Here is a 27621-nt window from a genome sequence, read left to right on the forward strand (position 1 = left end):
CCTTACTGAAAACGGCAACAGAATAAGCATGTCTTATATCAATTGTAGACAGAAGTACTTGGTAATGATAAGACACATATGGTATTCGTAAGAAATTACTTAATAAAAATAGGAACAAAGTGAATGTTGTGATCAAAGACTGGAGAGTTGATGTGTGGAAATAAAAAAGCAGATATTAAAATTAAGAAGCATTATTTCTCCATAAGCTTAACAATTTAGATCTCAGTTATAAAACATTACTTAATAAATTAATTTCAAAAAACAAAAAACCTAAACACACTCAATATCATAATAATCTTGCTAATGTTCTTTCAAACAATAAAGAATAGTAGACAAAGATAGTCAAGAATAGTAGACAAACTAGAGGATTATTGTGCACTCTGGAATATGGAACTCAATATGCAGAAATCCAAAATCGTGATATTTCGAAAATGAGGAGTTGTATCCAGAAAGGAAAATGGTACTTTAATGGAAATGAAATTTCAATCACATCTGAATACTCTTATCTTGGACTGATATATACTCCGAAGCACATACTAGAAAGGAACGAGTTGGCAAAAAAATAGCATAAATACGACGTGGAAATGCTTCCTGTTCAGACCAAGTGCATCACTAAACCAAAATGGAAATTATTTCTAACAGTATGTAGGTCAATTCAATCTTATGGGTCACTCATTTCGGCGAAATCGATAAACTAACGCTTTTCTATTTAAAGAAAGTTTTAAAAATGCCAAGCCCTACCCCAAAATACATTCTCATGCTAAAAACTGGTGTCGAAAGTGGTCATCTCTACATTTTTAACAACTTAATGAATTATATAACTCGAATCTTGTTTCGGTATAAAGACTTCCTAAAATATTAGCGAAAAAGAATTGAATGAAATCGATGCGTGTGGTGATGGTGAAAAGAAACAACAAAGAAATGAAAAACAATGATTTATTAGTAATAAATTCTAAATAGTTTCATCTTTACTATTGGTGTATTATTTTTCTTTCTATGATACAACAGAGGCCTGGTGAGTATAACCGAGGTACGAATGGGTTAGAGCGCGAGAAGTGTACACTTCAACTACTGATCGACAATCACACAGGATCGCAATCACAGATAATCGCGGCGATCGCCGAGGATCTTTGTCGATTTCTACTACTACATCTACAATTGTTTCCAATGAGAGCAGAGTCTCGTATGTATCAAAGTGAGCTAACCAACAACAACCCCTGCCCAGTGGCATCTGCGCTCTATGGTCTCCGCCGAGGGAAGTTGCCGAGGCGATGCCTGTGGTATCAACCAGCAGCCGTGATTGACCGGACACGGGAAGTTGAAGGCCAACTTAAACACAACGTTTGTTTATTAGTGGAGAACGATGGTAATGTTTACCAGGGGGTAAGGCAGGGAATACCTAGGTTTCGGAAAGATCCACCAATCCTCATCAGTTCCCATTTTTTCAAAATTATGACAAAAAAACTTTTTTGTTGTTTTTTAAAAACAACAATAATGGGATTAAGCCTGACCATTTTGCAACAAAAAAAAAAAAAAATACTATGGTATCCCAAACAAACAAGCCAACACTGTTTATTAATAGACAAGGTTCGGTCGATGAAAATGTTTATAAGTGCGGTTGTAAGATTTAGAAGATTTTTCAATAGAATTTTAATTTTATTTAATTCTTTGGTTCCTCTTCTATTGAGTTTACGATTTCGTCAATTGGGTAAAAAAAGTTTTTTGTCATAGGAGTTATTTTTAAAATAACTTCTGGGGAGAATATCCCAGACAAAAAACAAGGGAACTGATGAGGATTGGTGGCTCTTTCCGAAACCTAAGTATTCCCTGTCTTATCCCTTGGTAAACATTGCCATCGTTCTCCACTAATAAACAAACGTTGTTTTATAAAAACAACAATAATGGGATTAAGCCTGACCATTTTGCAACAACAAAATTAAGCAAAAAACTCTCAGCATTTCTACAATAAACTAGAGCCTAAACTTATCGGATCCTTTTTTTAGGGACTATGTGACCAAAGATGAAATCTTGTGGATACTTAAACCAAGAGGTGATATGATATCACTAAATTCAAATAGATGCAAATCCAATATGTTAAATGTGCAATGTACAAGAAAATTAAAACATACAGCATTTTATAGGCCGCTGCCCAGCACTAAAAGAATTTCATCACATGTTCTTCCAAAACTCTTTTCTTTGTGCATCTGGACTAATAGATATTCTCAATGGAATCGTAGTTAATTGGATATGTCTAGCTAGCTATCTAAAATCATGTATACTTTATAGAAATCAACTGTTGCTGGAATTGAATTTGTAAATAACTATTAATACTAAAATCACTTAGAATCAAATTGATTTATACTTATAAATTATTGGCAGACGATTTTAAGTCAGTGCCTTAAAAATTAAAAATTACATTTTCATTTTGTATTTTTTTTCTGCAAGGTAAAAGTTCAATATAAAATAATAAAGAATATTACATCTTCTCATTACTACTAGAAATACAATAAAATATTTAAAAAAATTAAAATAAAAAATACTTACTTCATGGTATGCGTCGGAATTGATGAAATGAACAAGGAGCCAAATATATTATTATCTTCGTCAACTTCTGCGTAGAATTTGTTGCTATCAGAACACCAATATTGGTCAGCCACGCAATTATTACGATGATTTTGATACGATTTTTTTTCTAAAAACTCCAAATTTGAAAACGTTTGGCAAAATAACAATTTTAGTTGATCTTTATAGGAAAAATCGCCAATATATCTCTTATTAGACGCTCTGTGGTGAATGTTCGTTGAAAAAACATATTTTCTGCTTCTAGTGTTGACAATTATTATCGCTATTACAGCGGAGTCCAACTCAATGCACTCTGATATGCCACATGGTATAAATTTTTCTAACTTTTGCATTAAAGTAACTTCATTTCTGAATACGTTATCTGCTAAATCTACAAGCCTTTTTAATGGTGGTTCAGTTCCACAAATAACGGCCAAAATGTTGTTGATGGAAACTGGAATGGTAATAAAGCGGTACGCCATCTATAAATAAAGAAAAGTATTGCCAAAATTTTCAGAATTTTCAAATAAAAAAATAAATAAATTTTATTGATTAAATTGAACAGAAGGGTAATTTGCTTAAAATACGGAGATATAAAAATTATTTTTGGCAGTAAATGTAAGCATAGTAAATACAATTCAATGTTATAAAAACGAGAGCCTAAATTTTTTATACCCTTGTATATTTAGATTAGTTACAAACTTGAGAAAAATATGTGAGATGAAAAAATATATATAAAAACGATCATGATTTGAACGGTCAAAAATTTGCGTTCAATTATTAAATATTCATTTAAAGTACATCAGCGATTCAGCTACAAGTAATGAATGGTTAATGTGTTGCTTTAAAAAAATATTTGTAGGGTAAGTGCGCCTAAGTTCGGCATGTCCCAGTAGTCGGCAGTTTTGAAATTTAATCTTAAATAGCTATGAATAGAATTGACCAAATAATGAAATAATTGCAAAAGTGTTCAATGAGTTTCGATCATTTATTACGAGAGAATAAGGGTTTTCGTCAGTGAGTGTCTTCCAACGCGTGCGATAGTGCTTGTTTGTAACGAAACAAATTGTGGTGGTTAACTTAATAATCAAATTAAGTACATTAAATTCAATACTTTTGGAATCAGAAATATTTTACAATAGTAAATGACAGTCTAAAGATCATTTTATAACTTAAAAAATTTACAAATCAAGCATTTTTCTGTTATATCATTTAATGCCGACATTAGGAAAAGAAAAAAAGAGATTTGCCCGATGTCGGCAGGGGGTTGTCGATTAAAAAAAATATCATATTTGACCAATTTCACCAAAACTTGAAAAAGTTTTAAAAATAATCTAAAAACTACTGAAATAAAAAAATAGTTTTAAGTCGGCAGTTGCTTTTATTTGTGCTTTTTGACCAACGTTTCATTCATTTGACGTTTTAGATAAAGGTGGCATTTTAGAAAAAAAAATGTTGGCTATCCAAAGGAAAAATATCAGTTCACAAATTCGAAATATAAGAATGGTATTTTTTTCTTTTTTTATTTATTTTAGTTGAAAGTCCATACGTTACTGAAGGTAACCATACTATTCTTGATTTTCTACCTATATTTGGTCTACAATGATAAATTAATAAAACACTATTTAAAATCGAAATTAATTTCAAATTCTGTGAATTAGTAATATAGCATTATTTTATAATATTTGAAATAAAAAAATATACAAAATAATATTTTTTACTGAAATACCATATACCGACTACTGGCAAATAGACATGCCGAGCATTGGAAAATGGTGCAGACTACTGGCAAAATACTACTATTTTGGTAAAATTGCAAATTTTGCCAATTCAATAAAAACAAATTCAATTTTTGTTTATTATTTCGAAAAGTAAACAAAATTTGGAATCTGAAAAACTTTATTTTTCTGCATTTGAAAGATTTCACTCAGAATATTGAAAGATTGAAAAAACGAAAATACTAAAAGTGCCGACTTCTGGTACACTTACCATATAAGATAGTGCCATTATAACGAAATTCGGGTTTATCTTAACCTAGAGTAGAAGCTATTTTATTTCCCGAAGAGAGTTGAATCAAATAAAATAAAGGGTCGTTCAGATTACGTGTCATGATGTGATCTATAATTCTCACAGCATGTTTTTTACACAGATCACAATATACTTTAGCAATATTGTGCTTACGGTCTGATTCATAACTAACTCATATTTACAGGTCCTCATCTTTACATGGAAGTGTTGAGAATCCAAATTCAGGATGTTCTTCAATATTCCAACGAAATGACAACTACTATTATTGGGACGGTAATTATAACAGTACAGTTTGGGACAGTAATTATAAATACGAGGTAGTAAGAGAGAACAATTAATGTCATTGTAATGAGAACTATATTTTTTTCACTCCAAAAAAACTGACACCTGAACAGAAAGTGTGTCATTTCTCTTCTCGCCTTCTTTACATTTGGTCACTCAAACCGGGTAGATTTTAAATTACAGAGCAGTCGAAAAGTTGTCTTTTCTTTTCTCACAAAAAAAAACCAAGCGGAAAATTTTAAAAAGGCAGGAGATTACCACTCAGTCCTTATGTAAATTATGCTATTGGACTTCATGGAATGGAAGATTAAGCTGCCTGTGGTGTAGGCAAGAGAGATTGGGAAAGAAGGTGAGTCGTTTTCTGGAAAATGTCACCAAGCCGAATATTTATGTTAACTATATCTCGATATATCCATAAGATACGTGTCCATATTTGTTCGACACTCAGAATATTTCAACTTCTTTTAAATAACTTTAACGTAATATTGTTCAATTCAAATTTGATTCTCCTTCGTGTACATATTTTTCAAGTTTGTTCTCTAATTAATAACATTTTAATAAACAGCGCGTTTTATCTCTGCAAGAATATTAAAAGAGATTATGGGCGTTATCAGGCAAGAGTCAATACACGGGGGATCGCAGTGATCGAGGAGGATCATTGTCGATTACTTCTACTACATTTACAATTATTTCCAATAAGAGCAGAGTCTCGTATGTATCAAAGGGAGCTAACCAACAACAACCACCGTCCGGTGGTATCTGCGCTCTACGGTCTCCGCCGAGGGAAGTTTGCCGAGGAGATGCGATTGACTGAACTCGGGAAGTTGAAGGCCAACTTATACATTTCCGCCCACATTGATACATTTCAATGTTTTAACAAATTGCAAGTTTACATCAATGATATTTCAACAATTTAACTTTAGCTATAATAGATTATAGAAAGGATCGTAAGTTCAGGCTTATGTGAGCATTTAATTCAGTTCAAATCATATTCAATAAATACAATAATAAAGAATGTTGTTTAGAGAGGGACGGGATCCGAAAGAACCCATCCATATTGAGCCGTTGGCAAACCGGGTTGTGCAATTACTCGATTTGAAATAATTTTTGAATAAATTTCTGGACCGAGAGCCATGTTTATGGGTGCAGCTTTGTCGATCGTAGGATCCGCGAGTTCGAGACCAACGAAAGATTCGCGTATTGCGGGGGAAATCGACACTGACGGGATCACACCACGGGTAATATTCGCAACACTAGCCGTTACAAAATGTCTCTGGACAGAATCAAACCGCGATATTATAAGTAAGTCAGCGTACTCCAGCTCATTTACTCTTGTTGTCGGCCATCGTAACTGTTGAACAAGTGACGCGCAAACTTGGCTAATTTGACAACAGGGGCCAATCAGCGCCCTTACCGGAATGTTCGAATGTGGCAGACAGAGACGGACCAATACGGTTGGGGAGAGAGACCGGTAAAACATGAGGGGGTGGTGGTGGGAATATACCTCTAGGCACAACCGATGTTGGATTATTTATTTTTTTCTTGGACCGGTTTCCACGAGTTTTGTGCAAATGGGAATTGTGGCGGTCTGTGCAATGTCTACACGATAGGCGGACTGGAAAATTTTTGACATGTGGTCTGGACACAAACAATTATAGCAGTAACGATTATAAGATACAGTACGCAAGAGTTTTTCCAACGACATGTTTCTAAACACAGAACATTTATATACTGAATGCCTACGATTACAGATCCTACAAGACGCCATAGGGTGTTAAGCGGTTCGAGGCTGATGTTGTTGGCTTAGGTTCAGTATCGTGGCGGGTAAGGACTTCCCCATCAGCATCAACATTGGAAGCGGATGTGGCAGCAGCCGGATTCATCGCCAACCCTATCGCCAACATCGTCGTAATCTGGCAAGATAACTTCGGGGAACAAATCTTGCTTGGATGCCATAGCTAACATAAATGGGAAAAAATCACAACACGAAAAGAAGAAACAAATGGTATAGATTTAGTTAGGCAGTACCACTAACTTCACGACTGATCGCCTAACTATTCCCTGAAGAGTTCGAACATCTACCACGCGAACTTTACCATCATAACCGGGGTGAGTTTCCACGACACGTTCTAATTTCCAATAAGTAGGAGTTAATTTTTCATGACGAATCACAACTAAATCATTAATTTCGATATTTCTCTGTGGATACTTCCTCTTGTACCGCTTATTTAATCTCAGAAGATATTCTTGTTTCCACCTTATACAAAACTGATTCGTCAAAGCTCTTAATTTTCGGAACCTAATAACTAAAATTAATGGGGATTCCTCAAGAAGGAGTTCAGGTGGAGAAAGCAGGGGTGCACCTATAAGGAAGTGACCAGGGGTAAGCGCGACTAAATCGTCAATGTTATCCGATATAGGACACAATGGTCGAGAATTTAAACATGCTTCTATTCGAGTTAGAATAGTAGAAAATTCCTCCAATGTATATGAGAAGAATTTTACATACCTATTAAGATGCCTCTTAAAACATTTTACTTAAAACTTTTTACTGCCGCTAAAAGACGCTTATACTCGAAATTATTCGGAAGCTGGAATCCTACTGGAGAAACAATGTAGTGGTCAATTGCGGAAATGTGTTCTATGTATAAACGGATAGATGTAAGATAAAACTCTTAACGCTCTTTCCAGTGATGAGAATTGATGTAAGATGTCTTCATACTTTGAGAAAAAGGAAAGATGTGTTTTCACGCTACGAGCTTCAAGTTCAGTGTCAATAGGAGCTACATTCGAAGGATACCATTGAGAATTATCTAGACTTAACCAACTAGGACCCTTCCACCAAATCGAGCAATTTGCAAGTTCCGAAGGCAAAATGCCACGACTTCAGCTGGGTTGTCTTCAGGCCTTACATTAAACCAGTTATTATTTCCTACATTTTGTTGGATTCGACAAACTCGATTGCCTACAAATGTATTCCCTGTAGTTGGTGTTTTTCTCAACCAAGCTAACACAATGGTCGAATCGGTCCAGCAATAAATCTTATGTATTGGAATTTCTATGCCTTTTAGAATTGGTTTTAAGAGTTCAGATGCTAATACAGCCCCACACAGTTCCAAACGAGGCAACGGTTTCGTTTGATTTGATGGGAGTAACTCTTGTCTTGGAAGTTATAAGAGTAACATATATCTCGCCTTTAGAATTTTTTGTACGGATATAAACTAGCCCCGCAATATGCTTTCTCAGAAGCATCAGAAAAGATATGTAATGCTGTCAACGAGTTTGGTTCATATTAAACCCGACGAGATATTTTTATAGCATTAATAAGGGGATAGTTTTCAACAAATGATTGCCATGCATTTTGAGTAACAAAAAGAAGCGGATCGTCCAGCCAATACTATCTAACCACACTTTTTGCATTATAATTTTAGCTATGATAATAACGGGGGCTAACAAACCTACGGGATCAAACTATTTCGCTATGTGAGAAAGAACCTCGCGTTTAGAATAATTAGTTTGGAGAGGAATTGGATTCACACAAAAATAAAACGAATCTAAAACAGCATTCCACCTTATGCCCAAAGGTTTTGAACTACTTGACACAACAAAGCTTAGAACATGACTAGGCGGAAGACGAGCTAATACCGTTTTTTCATTTGACGTCCACTTCTTTAACTCAAATTAAGCAGCGGATAAGGCCGCGATAAGCTGATCACGAGCCATCAACGCAGTTTCTATATCATGTGCACCTGCTAGGAAATCATCGACATACATACTTTTACGCAAAATGTTGGCAGCCAGAGGATACTCGGATTCGTAATCATCAGCAAGTTGAAGCAATGGACGAATTGCAAGATAAGTTGCACAGTTTACACCAATTGTGACCGTCTGCAATTCGTAATCTCTAATGGGTTCACTGGGAGAATCTCTAAGCAAAATCCTTTGAAGTGGTGTATGTTGTGGATGTACGCGTATATGGCGATACATCTGCGTTATATCACAATTAAATACAAAGCGGAACAAGCGCCAACGCAAAATTAATAACACTAAGTCAGCTTGGAGGGTTGATCCCAAGTGAAGAGTGTCGTTTAGACTTATGCTAGTAGAAGTTTTGTTTGATGCATTAAAAACTACTCGCATTAAAAACTACTGGGGAAGTGGTTACCGGAAGCATATGACCTAAATCAAGGTACTCGCGAATGACTGCATCATACATACCTTTAAGGAAATGCTTACGAAGAAGTGAATTTTCATTTCGATCAAACTGACCCAGGGCACTAGAGCGAGAATCGCCGAGTTGTAGAGACTGAGGAAATTCAGCGCGAAGAGGAAGCGTGACAAAAAACGACCATCTGAATTTCTCGTTGTAGTGGACCTATAGTTTTCCTCACAAAATTTGTCAGATGGTGAAAGTAATTTGCGTTTGGATACTTCCTCAAGCTCCCAGAACCGCAAAAGCGTTTTATTTAGACTGGCTTCCTCACAAAAGTCTGAAGTGGTCGTAAAGACCTGCACAGGTGAACAAAGAATTGGGCCAGAAATAATCCACCCGAAAATAGTATTATGCGCCAGCAAAGAACCTAAAATGTTTTGTGCAAAAAAATTGAGAATGCAAATCCGCACCCAACAACATATCTACCGGACGGCAATCAAAAAGGTGTGAGTCAGCTAGAACTATATTAAACAAAGAGTGCGACAAGGAAGGGTCAACCGAAAAAGAGGGAAGATTACCCGAAATTTTAGGAAGAACAAAAGCTTTAGTTTCCAATAAAACGGTGGAATCTAGTCGAGAGTTAACTGTAATTCGGCAATTTTTCCTAGATATGACTGAAAAAGAGTTATTTATACCAGAAATAGTCGCTAGATTGGATCGGGAAGATAAATTTAGTCTATTTTCAAGATGCTCCGTAATGAAGGTAGCCTCGGAAGCAGCAGAATTGGATTGCGTACGTGGAGATGAAGGAGTAACGTTTTGAATTGGGATGGAGGTCTGTGGTCTTCTAGTGGAGCCTTCCATGTCAAATATTGCAATTACGTGAGCTAGAACGGCAAATAGCTTTTTTCACGGCAAATAGCTTTTGGTCAAAGGTTAACTTTTTAGAACGACAACAATAATACTTTCAGTGGAACAGAAGAAATAACGATGTTTAGATTGGTTTTTCAAAGTATCCGACGAAGTTTTGACAAATGTGCCTTAACGTTGCGCGAATTTGAACTAGGCGAATCAATACCTTTAATTCTTTCAGTTAGGAAAGAATCGAGCTCGGGCCATGACGATAAGGATGACTTATCTTTTAGACTCTGTTCCCAGAGTGTAACAGTAAGTTTTGGCAAACGCTGAATAAAAATGAAAACCAAAATTGGATCCCAATGATCCGTGACAATGTCATAAAAAGACATGGCAGGCAAATAGCCGTTTATGCCCCGTTGCAAGGTTTTTAGACCGGAACTCGTTTCATTTGCTAAAGAAGGGAGTTCAAATAGAATTTTCAAATGGCTATTGACAATAATACGTTTGTTATTGTATGTGTCGTGGAGAGATTTCCAAGCAAGAGGAAAGCTTTTATGAGTTAGAGGAAATATAGAAACTATTTCCTTAGCATCACCCTTGGTTTTTTGCACCAACTGACATAGCCTCTCAATGTCGCTTAACCGAGAGTTATTTATTTACATCATTGAAAAGAGGTCACAAAATGTGGGTCACAACAAAAAAATCTCCATGTAAATCATCAATATCACATGGTGGCAAACTGAGTAGTGGTAGGAGGAGATTTCACCAAATTGAGACTCCGCAAGTTCTCATTGATTTTGAAAAGCGTATGATTCTCAGGTTTAATCAAATGGGAAGAAGCAACAAACTTGACCACGTTATCAGAAGCTGCGTTAATGGAGTAAAAGACATTTTCTATGTTTTTATCTAAAAATTAAGAGGACCAAAATTAAAACAATAAATTTGTCAAATTTAAATCCAAATTCGACGCGAAATAGAAATTAATGAATTCCTCATGACTCACAAGCGGCAAGTGTAAAACCAAGAACAATGTTTTTTTAAGAGCTTTCTATGTACCAGTTGTAGTTGTATATATATATATATATATATATATATATATATATATATATATATATATATATATATACATATATATATATATATATATATATATATATATATATATATATATATATATATGAAAAATTGCAATTTTTACCAGACAGACCCGAATAAGTAAGGAAGGGGGGTTAGTTAAGACACTACAAGCAGATCACTGACAATGGTTATTAAGAATATCGCACAAAACGAATTTAAACACAAGCACTTTTTGTTTAGCGAACGAATCACAACACACTACAACCAGATCACTGACAGTGGTTATTAAGAATATCGTACAAAATGGAATAAAACACAAACAGTGCTTGCGGAGCGAACGACGCAGGGGGGATTAATTACCACACAACAAACAGATCACTGAGAATAAAGCAACAGTGATTGCAGGGAGAGTTAATTAATTGTACAGTGGCGGACAAAAGTCTACGTACGACCCCCTTTTTTGATTTTTACCCAACTTAAAACATTTAAAAGAAAAGTAATGATGCGGTTTTGTTTAGAATTTAATTATATTAGAAATAAAACAAAAATAGCGCATATTCAGCTTAAACTATAAAAGTTTTTAATAAAAAACATAAATAAGGCACTGACAAAAGTGTACGTACGTTTTTTATTTTCCTTTTTGTTGATTCATTGTTTTGCTATAAGTTAACGGTAAAGTACCGTTTATTTACTTTAGCGCTTATTCTTTGCATTTTCTTTTTAATTCCTGGAATTGTGTCACTTGAGTAATATTCCGATCGTGATAATGACGTCGCGCACAGAGATTTCTAAAGATTTGCTAAAATTGGTGGTGGAGCACAGAAATAATAAAAAATCTTTTGGCGAAATATCAAAATTATTAAATTTAAGCAAATCCACGGTGCAAACCATATTTAATAATTTCAAACAATCAAGTTGTTTTGAAAGTAAACCGCGCAGTGGCCGTCCTAAGAAATTAAATCGCAGGGAAGTGTCGTTCATCCGCAATGAAGTAGAGAAGAATCCCAAAATACATGCCACTAATTTGGCCCAGGAGCTGGCAGAAAGATCACAAATTGTTGTCCACCCACGCACAATAACCAGGGCACTTAATAATGAAGGATACCGTTGCCGAGTTCCTCGCAAGAAACCCCTTATAAGCGAGAAAAACCGAAAGCTTCGCTTGGAGTTTGCAAACAAGCATCGGGACAAGGGATTGGAATTCTGGAAATTGGTGCTGTTCACAGATGAGTCCAAGTATAATGTCTTTGGATATGATGGAAAAGCCAAAGTTTGGAGAAAACCAAATACTGCCCTGCAACCGAAGAACATTGTAAGTACGGTAAAACACGGTGGTGGCAGTGTAATGGTCTGGGGAGCGATTGCAGCCTCAGGAGTAGGAAACCTTGTGTTTGTAGAAGGTAATATGGACCGCTTGCAATACAAGCGCATATTGGAACATAATCTGCAGCCATCCGTGGACAAACTAAACCTTGGTGCGAGCTGGATCTTCCAACAGGACAATGATCCTAAGCACACGGCGAAAATTGTTAAAGATTAGCTGCTGTATTATGCCCCACGACAGCTGCATTCACCCCCACAAAGCCCGGACTTAAATATTATTGAGCATGTTTGGGAAATTTTGGACCGAAAAATCCGAAAGCACGCTATTACTAGTGCTGAACTACTCAAAGAGAAGCTGAAGGAGGAGTGGCAGAACATCTCGGTGGAAGAGCTAGAAAATTTAGCTGCTTCAATGCCTAGAAGACTCCAAGCAGTCATCGATGCTAACGGCGGCCCAACTAAATATTAATTTTGTTATTTATAAGTAAATTCTTTGAATATTCTTTAATTTTTGAGTTCGTACGTACACTTTTGTCAGTGCCTTATTTATGTTTTTCATTAAAAACTTTTATAGTTTAAGCTGAATATGCGCTATTTTTGTTTTATTTCTAATAAAATTAAATTCTAAACAAAACCTCATCATTACTTTTCTTTTAAATGTTTTAAGTTGGGTAAAAATTAAAAAAAGGGGGTCGTACGTAGACTTTTGTCCGCCACTGTATATTAATAGACCGACACTAAAAAAAAGGCGCGTGGAATATCAGAGAATTATTATTGTTGAGAACACACAGAAAATGTGATTTGTATGATTGGATAGAAAACTAGAATATTGATGTATTAGTGTTGAGACTATTAGAATAGAAAAAATGCGTCTCAACGGAGCAAACAAAGAGTTTGGAAAATATGACAGTAATTAAAGCACTCTTTGGCGGCAAAGTAGTTTAATAAATAATTTAAATTTGTGTAAGGTGTTAGCGAAAGAAAAACACAATATTCTGGTTAATAATAACGATTATTTTGCAACAAATGAAAAATATTGCGATGAACGATTATTAAAAAAATCTAATTCACTTTTTGAGCGATGATTAGGGGAAAATGGACTGTATTTTAAACGATGCGGTGAAATAGGGTGTAGATAAAGCGACCAGAACTGCGAAGAATTGCAGCGTTCGTTTGGAAAATGAAAAAGCTAATATAGCGTCAGCTTCGAAATCAATTTGTTTCATGTCAACGGTCCCTGAATAAGGATAAGTCTGAAGATATAGTATTCAAAATAGATTGAATGAACACATTACCGTAAATATTGTGAAAGATACTGAAAATATTTTAGCCTACAAGAAAGGTGCAGTCAAAGGATATTGGAAAGATACAACAGTCACAATGAAAGATGCCCTATGTGCTAAAGTACTTCGGGATAACTTGCTGTCTGTACCAATGCGAACAGAAAATGGAAAATGTTTTGATTTTTCTAAAATTGTTGCTCTTTTGAAGAGGGATGGATATGTCATTATAACAGCTCCCAAGAAAGGAAGTTTGTACGAATTGCAAATAAGAATTCAAAATAGGGCAATACAAGTTTAAGTATGAATTAAATTATGGCACTTAAGAATGGGCTCCTCGATATTAGCAGTAACTGTAGACCAAGGTACAACAAAACAACAAAGCAACGGAATATTTTAAAAGAAAAGCTTCAACACTCAGTTTCTTATACTCCGCAACAAAACGGGGGCTGAAAGATTCAACCGCACTTTGGGTGAAATAGTAAGGTCTATGCTTAAAGAATATGGTTCTCCGAAAGAATTATGGAAGGAGAACAGCCTTAGCAGCAACATATCTTATAAATAGAAGCCCCTGCAAATCTCTTTCTGACAAAAAGACACCTGCTGAATTGTGGTACAAGTTTAAGCGTAACATTTTAAAACTAAGAGTTTTTGGATGTAAGGCTTTTGTCTGGGTTGCTAAACAGAAGAGAAAAATACTGGATTCAAAATTACAAGAAATGATAATGATGGGTTATACGTGTAATGGATACAGATTGTGGAATCCAAAGAACCGAAAAATAGTTATTGCAAGAGATTCAGGAAAAATAACATCTTCAATTGCTTATAAGACCGAACAGCAGCGAGCAAAAGGGGTAATGTATTAGATTCTCCACACATTCCCCCTCTTGCTCGTCGCTCCTGCTGAACATTTCAGTAATTATGAAAGTAATTCATATGTTGAATTGGTTTCTGCAGAAAATGATAACGATATCGATTCTGCCGATGAAGAAACTACTATTAACGAAAATGAAGCCACGGCTACGCAATCTGAACCACCAAACTCTGAATCTAGAGCCATTGGAGCCAAGAATAAACGAAAGATTAAGGGCGAAATTAATGCGTTATATAACAGGAAATGCCAATTCTGCAATTTCCCATTGTATATGATGAAATCATGAGGGATTCCTTTAAAGATAATCGGATGTGAGATGTGAGGCAAGAGCTTGACTCTATTGAAGAAAATCGTGTTTGGGATTTGGTTCCACGCCCTGTCAAACATAAAGTATTGAAGTCCAAATGACTATAGTCATGACTATAGTAGCGAAGGGCTTCCTTCAGAGAACTGGAATTGACTATGAAGAGATCTATTCACTGATGGCGAAACTTAGTACAATTCGGATAATATTAGCGGTAAGCGTTAAGAGGCATTTATATTTGCACCAGATTGATGTAAGAGTTGCATTTCTTTACGGGGATTTAAAGGAAGATAGAGCAAGTATGCAAGTTTCCAAAGTCGCTTTATATACTTACAGAAAGCTCAAGGTGCTGGAACGAAAAATTTAACAATTTCTTGATCCAGCTTGGTTTTAAGAAATCTTTACATGATAGGTGTCTTAATACAACGTTTCACAGAAATTCGGTTTTGTACGTGCTACTATATGTGGACGATGTATTGATTGCGGGAAATGATTTGAAAGCAATAGAGAATGATAAATCGGATATACGTGTATCATACAAAATTTCCGATTGTGGACCCCTACAATATTACTTGGGAACGAAAATTGAATATGATAGAACTAAAAGCACGATGAAGCTTACAATTCGGATAATATTAGCGGTGAGCGTTAAGAGACATTTACGTTTGCACAAGCTTGATGTAAAAGTTGCATTTCTTTACGGGAATTTAAAAGAAAACCAAGTATGCAAGTTACGAAAGTCGCTTTATGGGCTTAAAGAACGCCCAAGATGCTGGAACGAAAATTTTAACAATTTCTTGCTCCAGCTTGGTTTTAAGAAATCTATACATGATCCGTGTCTTTGTACAATGTATGTTCGTATGGAACCTTTATTTATAATTATGCGGAGAAAACCCAACATAGTAGTTTTATCTACACGTTTGGCACTACAATAATGGATAAATCTAATACTGCCTTTGCTTCGGCCGTGTGTCTATTACAAATGCATATCACCATAATACACCGAATATCTATACGGCCTATCACTTTACTATATACGATGTATCTATAACCAACATATTTTGTGCTCTACTCCGCGCCTATCATGTCAGTACACTACGTGTTTTTTAAGGAAAAGTCCTATCAAGTCAGTGTCATCAAATGATAAATTAACTCTTTTTAAAGTAAGAAACTAACGGTGTTGTTTCTTCCGTAGCTCAAAGGGAACTCATTTTATTTACAATATTTCTTAACTCTAGACCTTAATGTAAATAACATGCATTTCAAGTACGTACAACACATAAATAAACATAGGCGACAAATCCTCTAAATTCTTTCTTTTGATTTCCCTACACTAATTATAAATTATTTTATGATTTACATTACTATCTGACTCCAACAGAAAACCCTTTACGTACATTTCACTACACTGTTAGGCATATTCGCGAGTACTTTCATGATGTAGAGAGAGATAGCATAGACAAATGAAAATATAGACAACGAAATGCTCTCACCGTTCATCTTCGAAAAAAATCGGATCAGCAGATGTCGTCTATATCGTTTCAGGGGTTTGAGTGGGAATTTTGAAGTCACTCAATTCAAAAATGTTAAAAATAACAAAAACTGTAGGATATTTGTCAGTTGAAAATTATTTCATAATAAAAGAAATGTGAAAAGTACGTGATGACATCGAAAAATATCGGAATAATCCAGAGAAATTCTTGAAAAACGATAAAATGTGTTTTCGAAGTCGAGTGGCTTCAACGCGTAAATCAGCATGTTGACTATGCAAAACATGATGAGAGCCACCTGGATACAAACAAAACTAACTTTTCGTTGTCTATATCTTCTTTTGTCTATGGAGATAGGTACTGAGATGTAAGAGATAGCCTAGAAGTTAACAAGACTATGAAGCAGAACTAAATGGTATTTACTATCAAGCGGTCAACGAAGGTATCATAGCAGCGACTTTGTTAAGGCAATATGGCAGCAAGTTTTACATTTACAAGAAGAGTGGAGAGCGAAAGCCCTAAAACAAGTAGAACGAAAAGTTGACAAACTAAAAGAAGAAAACAGAGAGAATTGGTTCGTCAAGAACACCATCATTGTATTTCCAGGTGAAATAAAATAGCTTCTCTCTTTATGACCGATGTTTGCATTACCTGTCATTTTTCAATACATACATAGTTGATCGATAAGACATTATACATTCAAACAAAGAGAAAGTACAGGATGCAAGAACGAAATTTGCAACATTGATAGACAACCACATACATAAGATGATATTGATAAAGCGGTCCTGAATGCAGATAAATATAATGTAACAGCCTCAATGTATAGAAATGAATATAAACAAAGAATTAACCATCCATTCTTGGGTAGCGCGTGCTGAGTGCGATGGTGCTGAGTCCTGTTGGAATGGCCAAGGTCCGCGGCCAAAATGTTTGCGTGCCCAAGTCTTGAATACACCCTCGAGATAATATTCGGCATTTATTCTGATGCCACGGTCGATTGATACGAGCGGAGAGCGACCATCGGATGTTATGACGGCCCATACCAACACCATGGCCGGCGCTTGAGTTCTGGTGGCCAACCGAAGGTGCACATTTTCAGCTGACCTCTTTGGCAAGTAAACACGATCATTTTGTTTGTTTACAAACTGCTGGACAACGAATGTTTTCTCATTGTATTAAATCAAATTCGGCAGTTCACCACTTTCGGCCAAGCGAAGCAACTCTTTAGCTCTTTTGAGCCTATTTTCTTTCTGTTGTGGTGCAAGTTTCTCATTTTTCGACAACTGCGATTGGGTTTTGATCAAGTCGCTTCTTTACTTTTCGAGCCATTTCTGCTAATGTTGCTGTTTTCTTCCTTCCACTTCCTTAACATCGGGCTACGCTAACAGTATCACAGTAACGAGCGATGGTACGAGACACAAATGATCTATTCACATTTAAATGCTGAAGTGCTCTAACCATAGCCACTTGCTATTTTTTAACCAAATATAAAGAAATCACACTATCACGCTTGAATTCCATCACGAATAACTTTTTTCTTTTCAGATTGCTTTTGTTCGCTTGTAATCAATACAATGAGTTGCCAGTGGAATAATTTTAAAAGCTGTCGGACAAGTGGCTTAGAAATGACAGCAGTCTGATGTTGGTTCAAATTTTTTTTATCTCACCCTGTAGTATGGGATATAATGGCTTATCAAAGAATAAATAAGGACCTTACAACACTGTTACAAAAAAAAAAACAATAATATAGTACAGGAGCTTTTTAACAATGGTCATATTACAGTTACTGAGAAAAACAATTAAAGATTATGCTTCAAGGATTTTTTTACTACTGAAGATACTTAAGGAAGCAAAGTTGAATATCTACCCTGCAAACAAAGAGGATTTTTTCTTTGTTTTAGAAAAAAAATCTTTGTTTTTAGAAAAAATATTAGAAAATCGGCAAAAAATCAGAAATGCTCACGATATTGCTTCCGAGTTTGGCCCAACATTCTAATTTCTGATCGAATTTGCCATGGATTTCCATTTGAATTCGTTTTGAAAAAAGGAAAATGAACAAATGAATGATATATGTACCGTATATATCCGATGGATTTAAAAAATTAAACACTTATAGCAAAGATATGTTCACTATAGCTCACACATGCAACCATACACTAAATAACCCTATATACAAATATTACAACAAAAATAAATAAAAACGAAAGGAGCTATATTTTATAACAAGTACCCCGCCGAGAAAAAAGAAAAAGAATGTTGAGAAAGTCAGGCGCTGGAACCAGCAAAAACAAATTAAAAACCAGTAAAGAAAGTCTTAAAGTCGGGCGGGCCCACTTTATAATACCCTACACCACTTAAAGCAAAAATAAGTTCACTATAGCTCACACATGAAACCAGGAACAAATACAGGAGAGGAATATCCTCCTCTGAATCGATTTATACCAAATTTGCCGAGTTATTTCTACCTTTTCAATTCGGGCTTGTATTACCCATTTGGTGCACAATTAACTTGACATAGTATAAAGATATATATGTGAGCTATATCCACATCTGAACCGATCACGATAACAATTGGCAAAGGGTTTTCTGAGCTGTATTTGATGTATTTTCCCAAATATCAATGAACAATATATATGAGACCCATTGCTATATATGAACCGATTTTCACCAAACTTGACATACTTGTTTGTAGACTCAATTTGGTCGTAAGTTCCCAATTCCGTCCAATTAGGGCTAAAATTACACGTTTGGTGCACAATAAAAGGAAAATTGGACGAATTAATATATATGTATTTCTGAGCTGTATTTGGTATATTTCTCCAATATCATTGTTGCAGAGTGCATATTACGGCGGCGGGCGACAAAAATAACAAATCGGATGAACAATATGTATGGGAGCAATAGCTATATCTGAACCGATCAAAATTGGTTCGTCCTTGGGACAAACAAATGATTTGTGCAAGATTTCGTCTGGATCGGGCAATAAATGCGTACAGGTCGGAATACATGGACAGACGGACGGACGGGATGCATAAATCGACTCAGAATGTGATTCTATGCAGATTATAAAAAGTAACAATGAGTCTATCTCGTTTCCTCTTGCCTGTTACAAACAAATGCACAAAGACATAATACCCTGACCACCTTGTGGTGTAGGGTATAACAAGAATACTCGGACTTAAATCCCATATAAAACTTATACGCCGAAATAACAAACCACACGTAAGTCACTGTTCCAACTCAACTCATAATTGAGGCTTGGGAGTGTTAGGGAGTAAAACACATCACAACAAACAATAAAAACGCCATGGAGATATATGCATATTTTTATATGCCAACAACAAACGTATGAACTTGAAAATGGACATCGACATCAGCGTTTTCGGAACTTTATCAATCCGCAGAGGATTGATAAGCAAGACAAAAAAAAACATATATATCGCAATACAAAAGAACGATTGTGGACCCTTACAATATTACTTGGGAAGGAAGATTGAATATGATAGAACTAAAGACACAACAAAGCTGAATCAGAAAAATCACAATGAAAAGACTCTTGAAAAATTCTCACTTAAAGAGTCGCAAGTAGCAGACATGTTTACAAAGTCATTGGATGCAAGCAAATTCATTTATACACATAAATAAACATAGGCGATAAATACTCTACATTCTTTTTTATGATTTCCCTACTTTTCCTACACTAATTATAAATTATTTTATGATGTACATATCTGACTCCAACAGAAAATCCCTTACCTAAATTTCACTACCTGTTCAGTACATGTCCTACGAAAAAGGATATGCAACCTCCGCCTAAGCATTTACGCAAAGACGTTCATGATCTAGAGCGAGAAAGAAGTGCAAGTCCCAAAAAAGATGTCAATATGCCATTACCTTTGTTCCGATGATAGAACAACATATTTGCGCCGAACATTTTGCTGTAGGTACATAGTCATTTTTTATAAATGCAGATATGTGAAAAGTTTGGAGTTTTGTCGCACACGTTTGAGGCGTACACATTTGAAATACCCAATGTTTTACGTACCTGCATTTGTATGCAAAGATTTCGATTGCACTGTGTGACATTTTTTTCCAAGTTTTTTTAGGGTCCATTATATATAAAGGTAACGATTGAATTCTACATGTGACCCATAAGTCTGTATCAATTTTAAGAAGTCTATCTTAAATTTTGGGCTGTATAGGGGAGAATGTTTGAGGCCCTTTGTTAAGGCTATATATAATTGGCCTAAAAAATGTTTGACCTGGGAACTCCCTTTTGGGATTTTGATTTACTGACTTAATGTTCACAAGTGCTGATGAATCTATATGTAATCTTCTGGCATGTGTACACGTTCTCATTCGATAAAATATTTTTTACAACTGTAACGCACTTTATAACGTCACCCCATTTTTATATTTTTGGTATCTAGAAGTATGTGACAGATACGTATGTAATTATAAATTTTCGAATAACTATCGTATATATTACGACCTATATCGCGACCCGAAGGCCCTAGTTAAGTCGATATGGAATTGTATTCTAATCAAGAACATCGCTTGTTAATTATCCAAAAAGTTATAAAACAAGATTCAGTTTTAAAAAAATGCGTTACACTTTTAAACTGTCGAAAAAACTAATTGAAAATTACAATTTTAATACAACAAAATTAATTTTTCAATGGTATAATACAACGTTGAATGTTTGCTATCTTTTCTATCTCCTTATCTATATTATCTATCAAAATACCCTAATATAATTCAAATTCAATAAGTTAATAAAATTTAACAAATAACAGATCAAACATAATTTACCTTAAGAATTCACTAAAACCCCGAAGACTACACCACGATTCACCAACTGAACAAAAGATAATATAAAGGCTTCCCAGCCCAACAGAAAACCCATAATAAACAGACACAACCTCTACAATAACATAACCTACATATTTAGGCAAAGACATTCAATTACTTTAAACCCAAGCAGATAATTGGTACAGCCAACAGTACGTAAAACCAAAAGAAGCTGATTCCACAATCTCACAGCTCTAAAACCTTGGACATAAAAGTTGGGAAACACAAACTGGGAAATTAACTTTTTTATAGTATTCCCCTGACCGCTTGTACCACTCTCTTTGGTTTCCAGTGGTTTTGGTAAGACTCGACTCTTTGTGATCAGGATACGAGAGAAACATTCCCCATCAGAGAGAGGCAGGTAGTTCCTCTCTCTCTCTTGGCTGAGCTGCACTAACTCGCTCCAACTTTATATGTACTTGATTGTGTCCGTGGTCGATACTTCTCCTGACACAATTTAGTTGTTTGTTGATTTGGGTTTGTTTTGTTGTTTTTATTTTTATTCTCCATTGAAATAAGAACTATGAAGTCGACGGAATCGTTCACCTAGCATAGCCTCCATATCATCGTAAAGACTTGGTAACTAAGCCTGCTGAGACACTTAGGTATCAGCGAGGCAACAGTTCGAATTCAGTTCGTGCCCTGACTGTAAACCTAGTGACACTGATTAGCACGGTGTACGTAACGACCCAGCGGACGACCAAATGGTTAACAGGTTCATTTGGGACGCCAGTGGTTTGCCTCGTCCAGTTCAAGGATCACCGGCTCTCGGATATTTGGTACTCTCAGACATTTGGTACTCAAGACTCTCCCCATGGAAACCGCTGAGCCGTTCGCGCGAATATATCCATTGGGAGTTTCACTATCCGCAACCTGTGGATGCGTACTAGATCACTCATCTATGCTTTCACAAACGGCAAAAACTGCAATCAAGTTAATTAAATTGATAGAAGGCTAAAATATTGCACACATGTGTATTTTGTTAGTTGGCAGGTCATGTTATCGGTCCACTTTTTCTATAACGGTACCTCCCAGTATTCAGTACTTGATGTGTTAAATGTAAAACTTTAACTGAATGCTCCAATCGATTTCAAATGCAAGTATTCAACTCACACGAATATAAAATAGGTTTTTAAGATTTCTTTACAATGGTATTAATGGTTTAACTTGTTGTGTATCTTTCGCTACCTAATTGGATTGTTAACCTTATTTTTTATTAATAGTCAATTATTTTCCTTGTTCGTAATGTCAGAAATTGTTTACTTTTTATCTTTGAATATCTGATAGTGACGCAAATGATCGAAACAGTGTGTATGTTTGTCATTTTAAATGTAAGACTTTAACTGAATACTCCAATCGATTTCACTTGCAAATAATCAACTCGCGCGAGTATAAAATATGTATTTTTTAAAGATGTTCTTTACAATGTTATTAATGATTTAGCCGCTACCTAATTGGATTGTTCATCCTTTTGTTTTTATTAATATTTAATTATTTTCCTTGTTAGTAATGTCAGAAATTGTTTAGTTTTTTATCTTTGAATATCTGATAGTGACGAAAAGTGATCGAAACAGTGTGTATGTTTGTCTTGTGTAAACTTCATGGAAATATGCATTTAAATGATGATGTTTTGCAAAGATATTTAGTCGATATTTTGATATATAAATACATTTTGGAGATTTGAAGAATTCTTTTTCTTTGTTATAGAAATCGCTTTGAATGTCATTTCCTGTTGTTTCATGACCATTTCATTTCCGTCGTCAAAAACAGACAAAAATACCCACTACAACATAATTAATATTAGGTGTGTACGATAACCTAATATTTTGTACAAAATAAATCATTAATAACATTGTAAAGAACATCTTTAAAAAATACATATTTTATACTCGTGCGAGTTGAGTATTTGCAAGTGAAATCGATTGGAGTATTCAGTTAAAGTCTTACATTTAAAATGACAAACATACACACTGTTTCGATCATTTGCGTCACTATCAGATATTCAAAGATAAAAAGTAAACAATTCTGACATTACGAACAAGGAAAATAATTGACTATTAATAAAAAATAAGGTTAACAATCCAATTAGGTAGCGAAAGATACACAACAAGTTAAACCATTAATACCATTGTAAAGAAAATCTTAAAAAACCTATTTTATATTCGTGTGAGTTGAATACTTGCATTTGAAATCGATTGGAGCATTCAGTTAAAGTTTTACATTTAACACATCAAGTACTGAATACTGGGAGGTACCGTTATAGAAAAAGTGGACCGATAACATGACCTGCCAACTAACAAAATACACATGTGTGCAATATTTTAGCCTTCTATCAATTTAATTAACTTGATTGCAGTTTTTGCCGTTTGTGAAAGCATAGATGAGTGATCTAGTACGCATCCACAGGTTGCGGATAGTGAAACTCCCAATGGATATATTCGCGCGAACGGCTCAGCGGTTTCCATGGGGAGAGTCTTGAGTACCAAATGTCTGAGAGTACCAAATATCCGAGAGCCGGTGATCCTTGAACTGGACGAGGCAAACCACTGGCGTCCCAAATGAACCTGTTAACCATTTGGTCGTCCGCTGGGTCGTTACGTACACCGTGCTAATCAGTGTCACTAGGTTTACAGTCAGGGCACGAACTGAATTCGAACTGTTGCCTCGCTGATACCTAAGTGTCTCAGCAGGCTTAGTTACCAAGTCTTTACGATGATATGGAGGCTATGCTAGGTGAACGATTCCGTCGACTTCATAGTTCTTATTTCAATGGAGAATAAAAATAAAAACAACAAAACAAACCCAAATCAACAAACAACTAAATTGTGTCAGGAGAAGTATCGACCACGGACACAATCAAGTACATATAAAGTTGGAGCGAGTTAGTGCAGCTCAGCCAAGAGAGAGAGAGGAACTACCTGCCTCTCTCTGATGGGGAATGTTTCTCTCGTATCCTGATCACAAAGAGTCGAGTCTTACCAAAACCACTGGAAACCAAAGAGAGTGGTACAAGCGGTCAGGGGAATACTATAAAAAAGTTAATTTCCCAGTTTGTGTTTCCCAACTTTTATGTCCAAGGTTTTAGAGCTGTGAGATTGTGGAATCAGCTTCTTTTGGTTTTACGTACTGTTGGCTGTACCAATTATCTGCTTGGGTTTAAAGTAATTGAATGTCTTTGCCTAAATATGTAGGTTATGTTATTGTAGAGGTTGTGTCTGTTTATTATGGGTTTTCTGTTGGGCTGGGAAGCCTTTATATTATCTTTTGTTCAGTTGGTGAATCGTGGTGTAGTCTTCGGGGTTTTAGTGAATTCTTAAGGTAAATTATGTTTGATCTGTTATTTGTTAAATTTTATTAACTTATTGAATTTGAATTATATTAGGGTATTTTGATAGATAATATAGATAAGGAGATAGAAAAGATAGCAAACATTCAACGTTGTATTATACCATTGAAAAATTAATTTTGTTGTATTAAAATTGTAATTTTCAATTAGTTTTTTCGACAGTTTAAAAGTGTAACGCATTTTTTTAAAACTGAATCTTGTTTTATAACTTTTTGGATAATTAACAAGCGATGTTCTTGATTAGAATACAATTCCATATCGACTTAACTAGGGCCTTCGGGTCGCGATATAGGTCGTAATATATACGATAGTTATTCGAACATTTATAATTACATACGTATCTGTCACATACTTCTAGATACCAAAAATATAAAAATGGGGTGACGTTATAAAGTGCGTTACAGTTGTAAAAAATATTTTATCGAATGAGAACGTGTACACATGCCAGAAGATTACATATAGATTCATCAGCACTTGTGAACATTAAGTCAGTAAATCAAAATCCCAAAAGGGAGTTCCCAGGTCAAACATTTTTTAGGCCAATTATATATAGCCTTAACAAAGGGCCTCAAACATTCTCCCCTATACAGCCCAAAATTTAAGATAGACTTCTTAAAATTGATACAGACTTATGGGTCACATGTAGAATTCAATCGTTACCTTTATATATAATGGACCCTAAAAAAAACTTGGAAAAAAATGTCACACAGTGCAATCGAAATCTTTGCATACAAATGCAGGTACGTAAAACATTGGGTATTTCAAATGTGTACGCCTCAAACGTGTGCGACAAAACTCCAAACTTTTCACATATCTGCATTTATAAAAAATGACTATGTACCTACAGCAAAATGTTCGGCGCAAATATGTTGTTCTATCATCGGAACAAAGGTAATGGCATATTGACATCTTTTTTGGGACTTGCACTTCTTTCTCGCTCTAGATCATGAACGTCTTTGCGTAAATGCTTAGGCGGAGGTTGCATATCCTTTTTCGTAGGACATGTACTGAACAGGTAGTGAAATTTAGGTAAGGGATTTTCTGTTGGAGTCAGATATGTACATCATAAAATAATTTATAATTAGTGTAGGAAAAGTAGGGAAATCATAAAAAGAATGTAGAGTATTTATCGCCTATGTTTATTTATGTGTATAAATGAATTTGCTTGCATCCAATGACTTTGTAAACATGTCTGCTACTTGCGACTCTTTAAGTGAGAATTTTTCAAGAGTCTTTTCATTGTGATTTTTCTGATTCAGCTTTGTTGTGTCTTTAGTTCTATCATATTCAATCTTCCTTCCCAAGTAATATTGTAAGGGTCCACAATCGTTCTTTTGTATTGCGATATATATGTTTTTTTTGTCTTGCTTATCAATCCTCTGCGGATTGATAAAGTTCCGAAAACGCTGATGTCGATGTCCATTTTCAAGTTCATACGTTTGTTGTTGGCATATAAAAATATGCATATATCTCCATGGCGTTTTTATTGTTTGTTGTGATGTGTTTTACTCCCTAACACTCCCAAGCCTCAATTATGAGTTGAGTTGGAACAGTGACTTACGTGTGGTTTGTTATTTCGGCGTATAAGTTTTATATGGGATTTAAGTCCGAGTATTCTTGTTATACCCTACACCACAGGTGGTCAGGGTATTATGTCTTTGTGCATTTGTTTGTAACAGGCAAGAGGAAACGAGATAGACTCATTGTTACTTTTTATAATCTGCATAGAATCACATTCTGAGTCGATTTATGCATCCCGTCCGTCCGTCTGTCCATGTATTCCGACCTGTACGCATTTATTGCCCGATCCAGACGAAATCTTGCACAAATCATTTGTTTGTCCCAAGGACGAACCAATTTTGATCGGTTCAGATATAGCTATTGCTCCCATACATATTGTTCATCCGATTTGTTATTTTTGTCGCCCGCCGCCGTAATATGCACTCTGCAACAATGATATTGGAGAAATATACCAAATACAGCTCAGAAATACATATATATTAATTCGTCCAATTTTCCTTTTATTGTGCACCAAACGTGTAATTTTAGCCCTAATTGGACGGAATTGGGAACTTACGACCAAATTGAGTCTACAAACAAGTATGTCAAGTTTGGTGAAAATCGGTTCATATATAGCAATGGGTCTCATATATATTGTTCATTGATATTTGGGAAAATACATCAAATACAGCTCAGAAAACCCTTTGCCAATTGTTATCGTGATCGGTTCAGATGTGGATATAGTTCACATATATATCTTTATACTATGTCAAGTTAATTGTGCACCAAATGGGTAATACAAGCCCGAATTGAAAAGGTAGAAATAACTCGGCAAATTTGGTATAAATCGATTCAGAGGAGGATATTCCTCTCCTGTATTTGTTCCTGGTTTCATGTGTGAGCTATAGTGAACTTATTTTTGCTTTAAGTGGTGTAGGGTATTATAAAGTGGGCCCGCCCGACTTTAAGACTTTCTTTACTGGTTTTTAATTTGTTTTTGCTGGTTCCAGCGCCTGACTTTCTCAACATTCTTTTTCTTTTTTCTCGGCGGGGTACTTGTTATAAAATATAGCTCCTTTCGTTTTTATTTATTTTTGTTGTAATATTTGTATATAGGGTTATCATCAGAGAGAGGCAGGTAGTTCCTCTCTCTCTCTTGGCTGAGCTGCACTAACTCGCTCCAACTTTATATGTACTTGATTGTGTCCGTGGTCGATACTTCTCCTGACACAATTTAGTTGTTTGTTGATTTGGGTTTGTTTTGTTGTTTTTATTTTTATTCTCCATTGAAATAAGAACTATGAAGTCGACGGAATCGTTCACCTAGCATAGCCTCCATATCATCGTAAAGACTTGGTAACTAAGCCTGCTGAGACACTTAGGTATCAGCGAGGCAACAGTTCAAATTCAGTTCGTGCCCTGACTGTAAACCTAGTGACACTGATTAGCACGGTGTACGTAACGACCCAGCGGACGACCAAATGGTTAACAGGTTCATTTGGGACGCCAGTGGTTTGCCTCGTCCAGTTCAAGGATCACCGGCTCTCGGATATTTGGTACTCTCAGACATTTGGTACTCAAGACTCTCCCCATGGAAACCGCTGAGCCGTTCGCGCGAATATATCCATTGGGAGTTTCACTATCCGCAACCTGTGGATGCGTACTAGATCACTCATCTATGCTTTCACAA

General features: G+C 35.5%; 1 protein-coding gene across 1 annotated transcript in view; it reads right to left on the reverse strand.

Moving 5' to 3' along the window:
- Positions 1 to 2476: 2476 nt before the first annotated feature.
- LOC101889842 (protein fuzzy homolog) overlaps positions 2477 to 27621 on the reverse strand; it is a 50544-nt gene continuing 25399 nt past the window's right edge. The window contains exons 4-5 of the mRNA XM_059131201.1: positions 2545 to 3044; positions 2477 to 2495 (exon numbers count right to left, since the gene is read on the reverse strand). Coding sequence (XP_058987184.1) covers positions 2477 to 2495; positions 2545 to 3044 — 519 coding nt within the window. The remainder of the gene's footprint in view (positions 2496 to 2544; positions 3045 to 27621) is intronic.

This window comes from Musca domestica, unplaced genomic scaffold (assembly GCF_030504385.1).
Source record: "Musca domestica strain aabys unplaced genomic scaffold, Musca_domestica.polishedcontigs.V.1.1 80, whole genome shotgun sequence".
Taxonomy (NCBI): Eukaryota; Metazoa; Arthropoda; class Insecta; order Diptera; family Muscidae; genus Musca; species Musca domestica.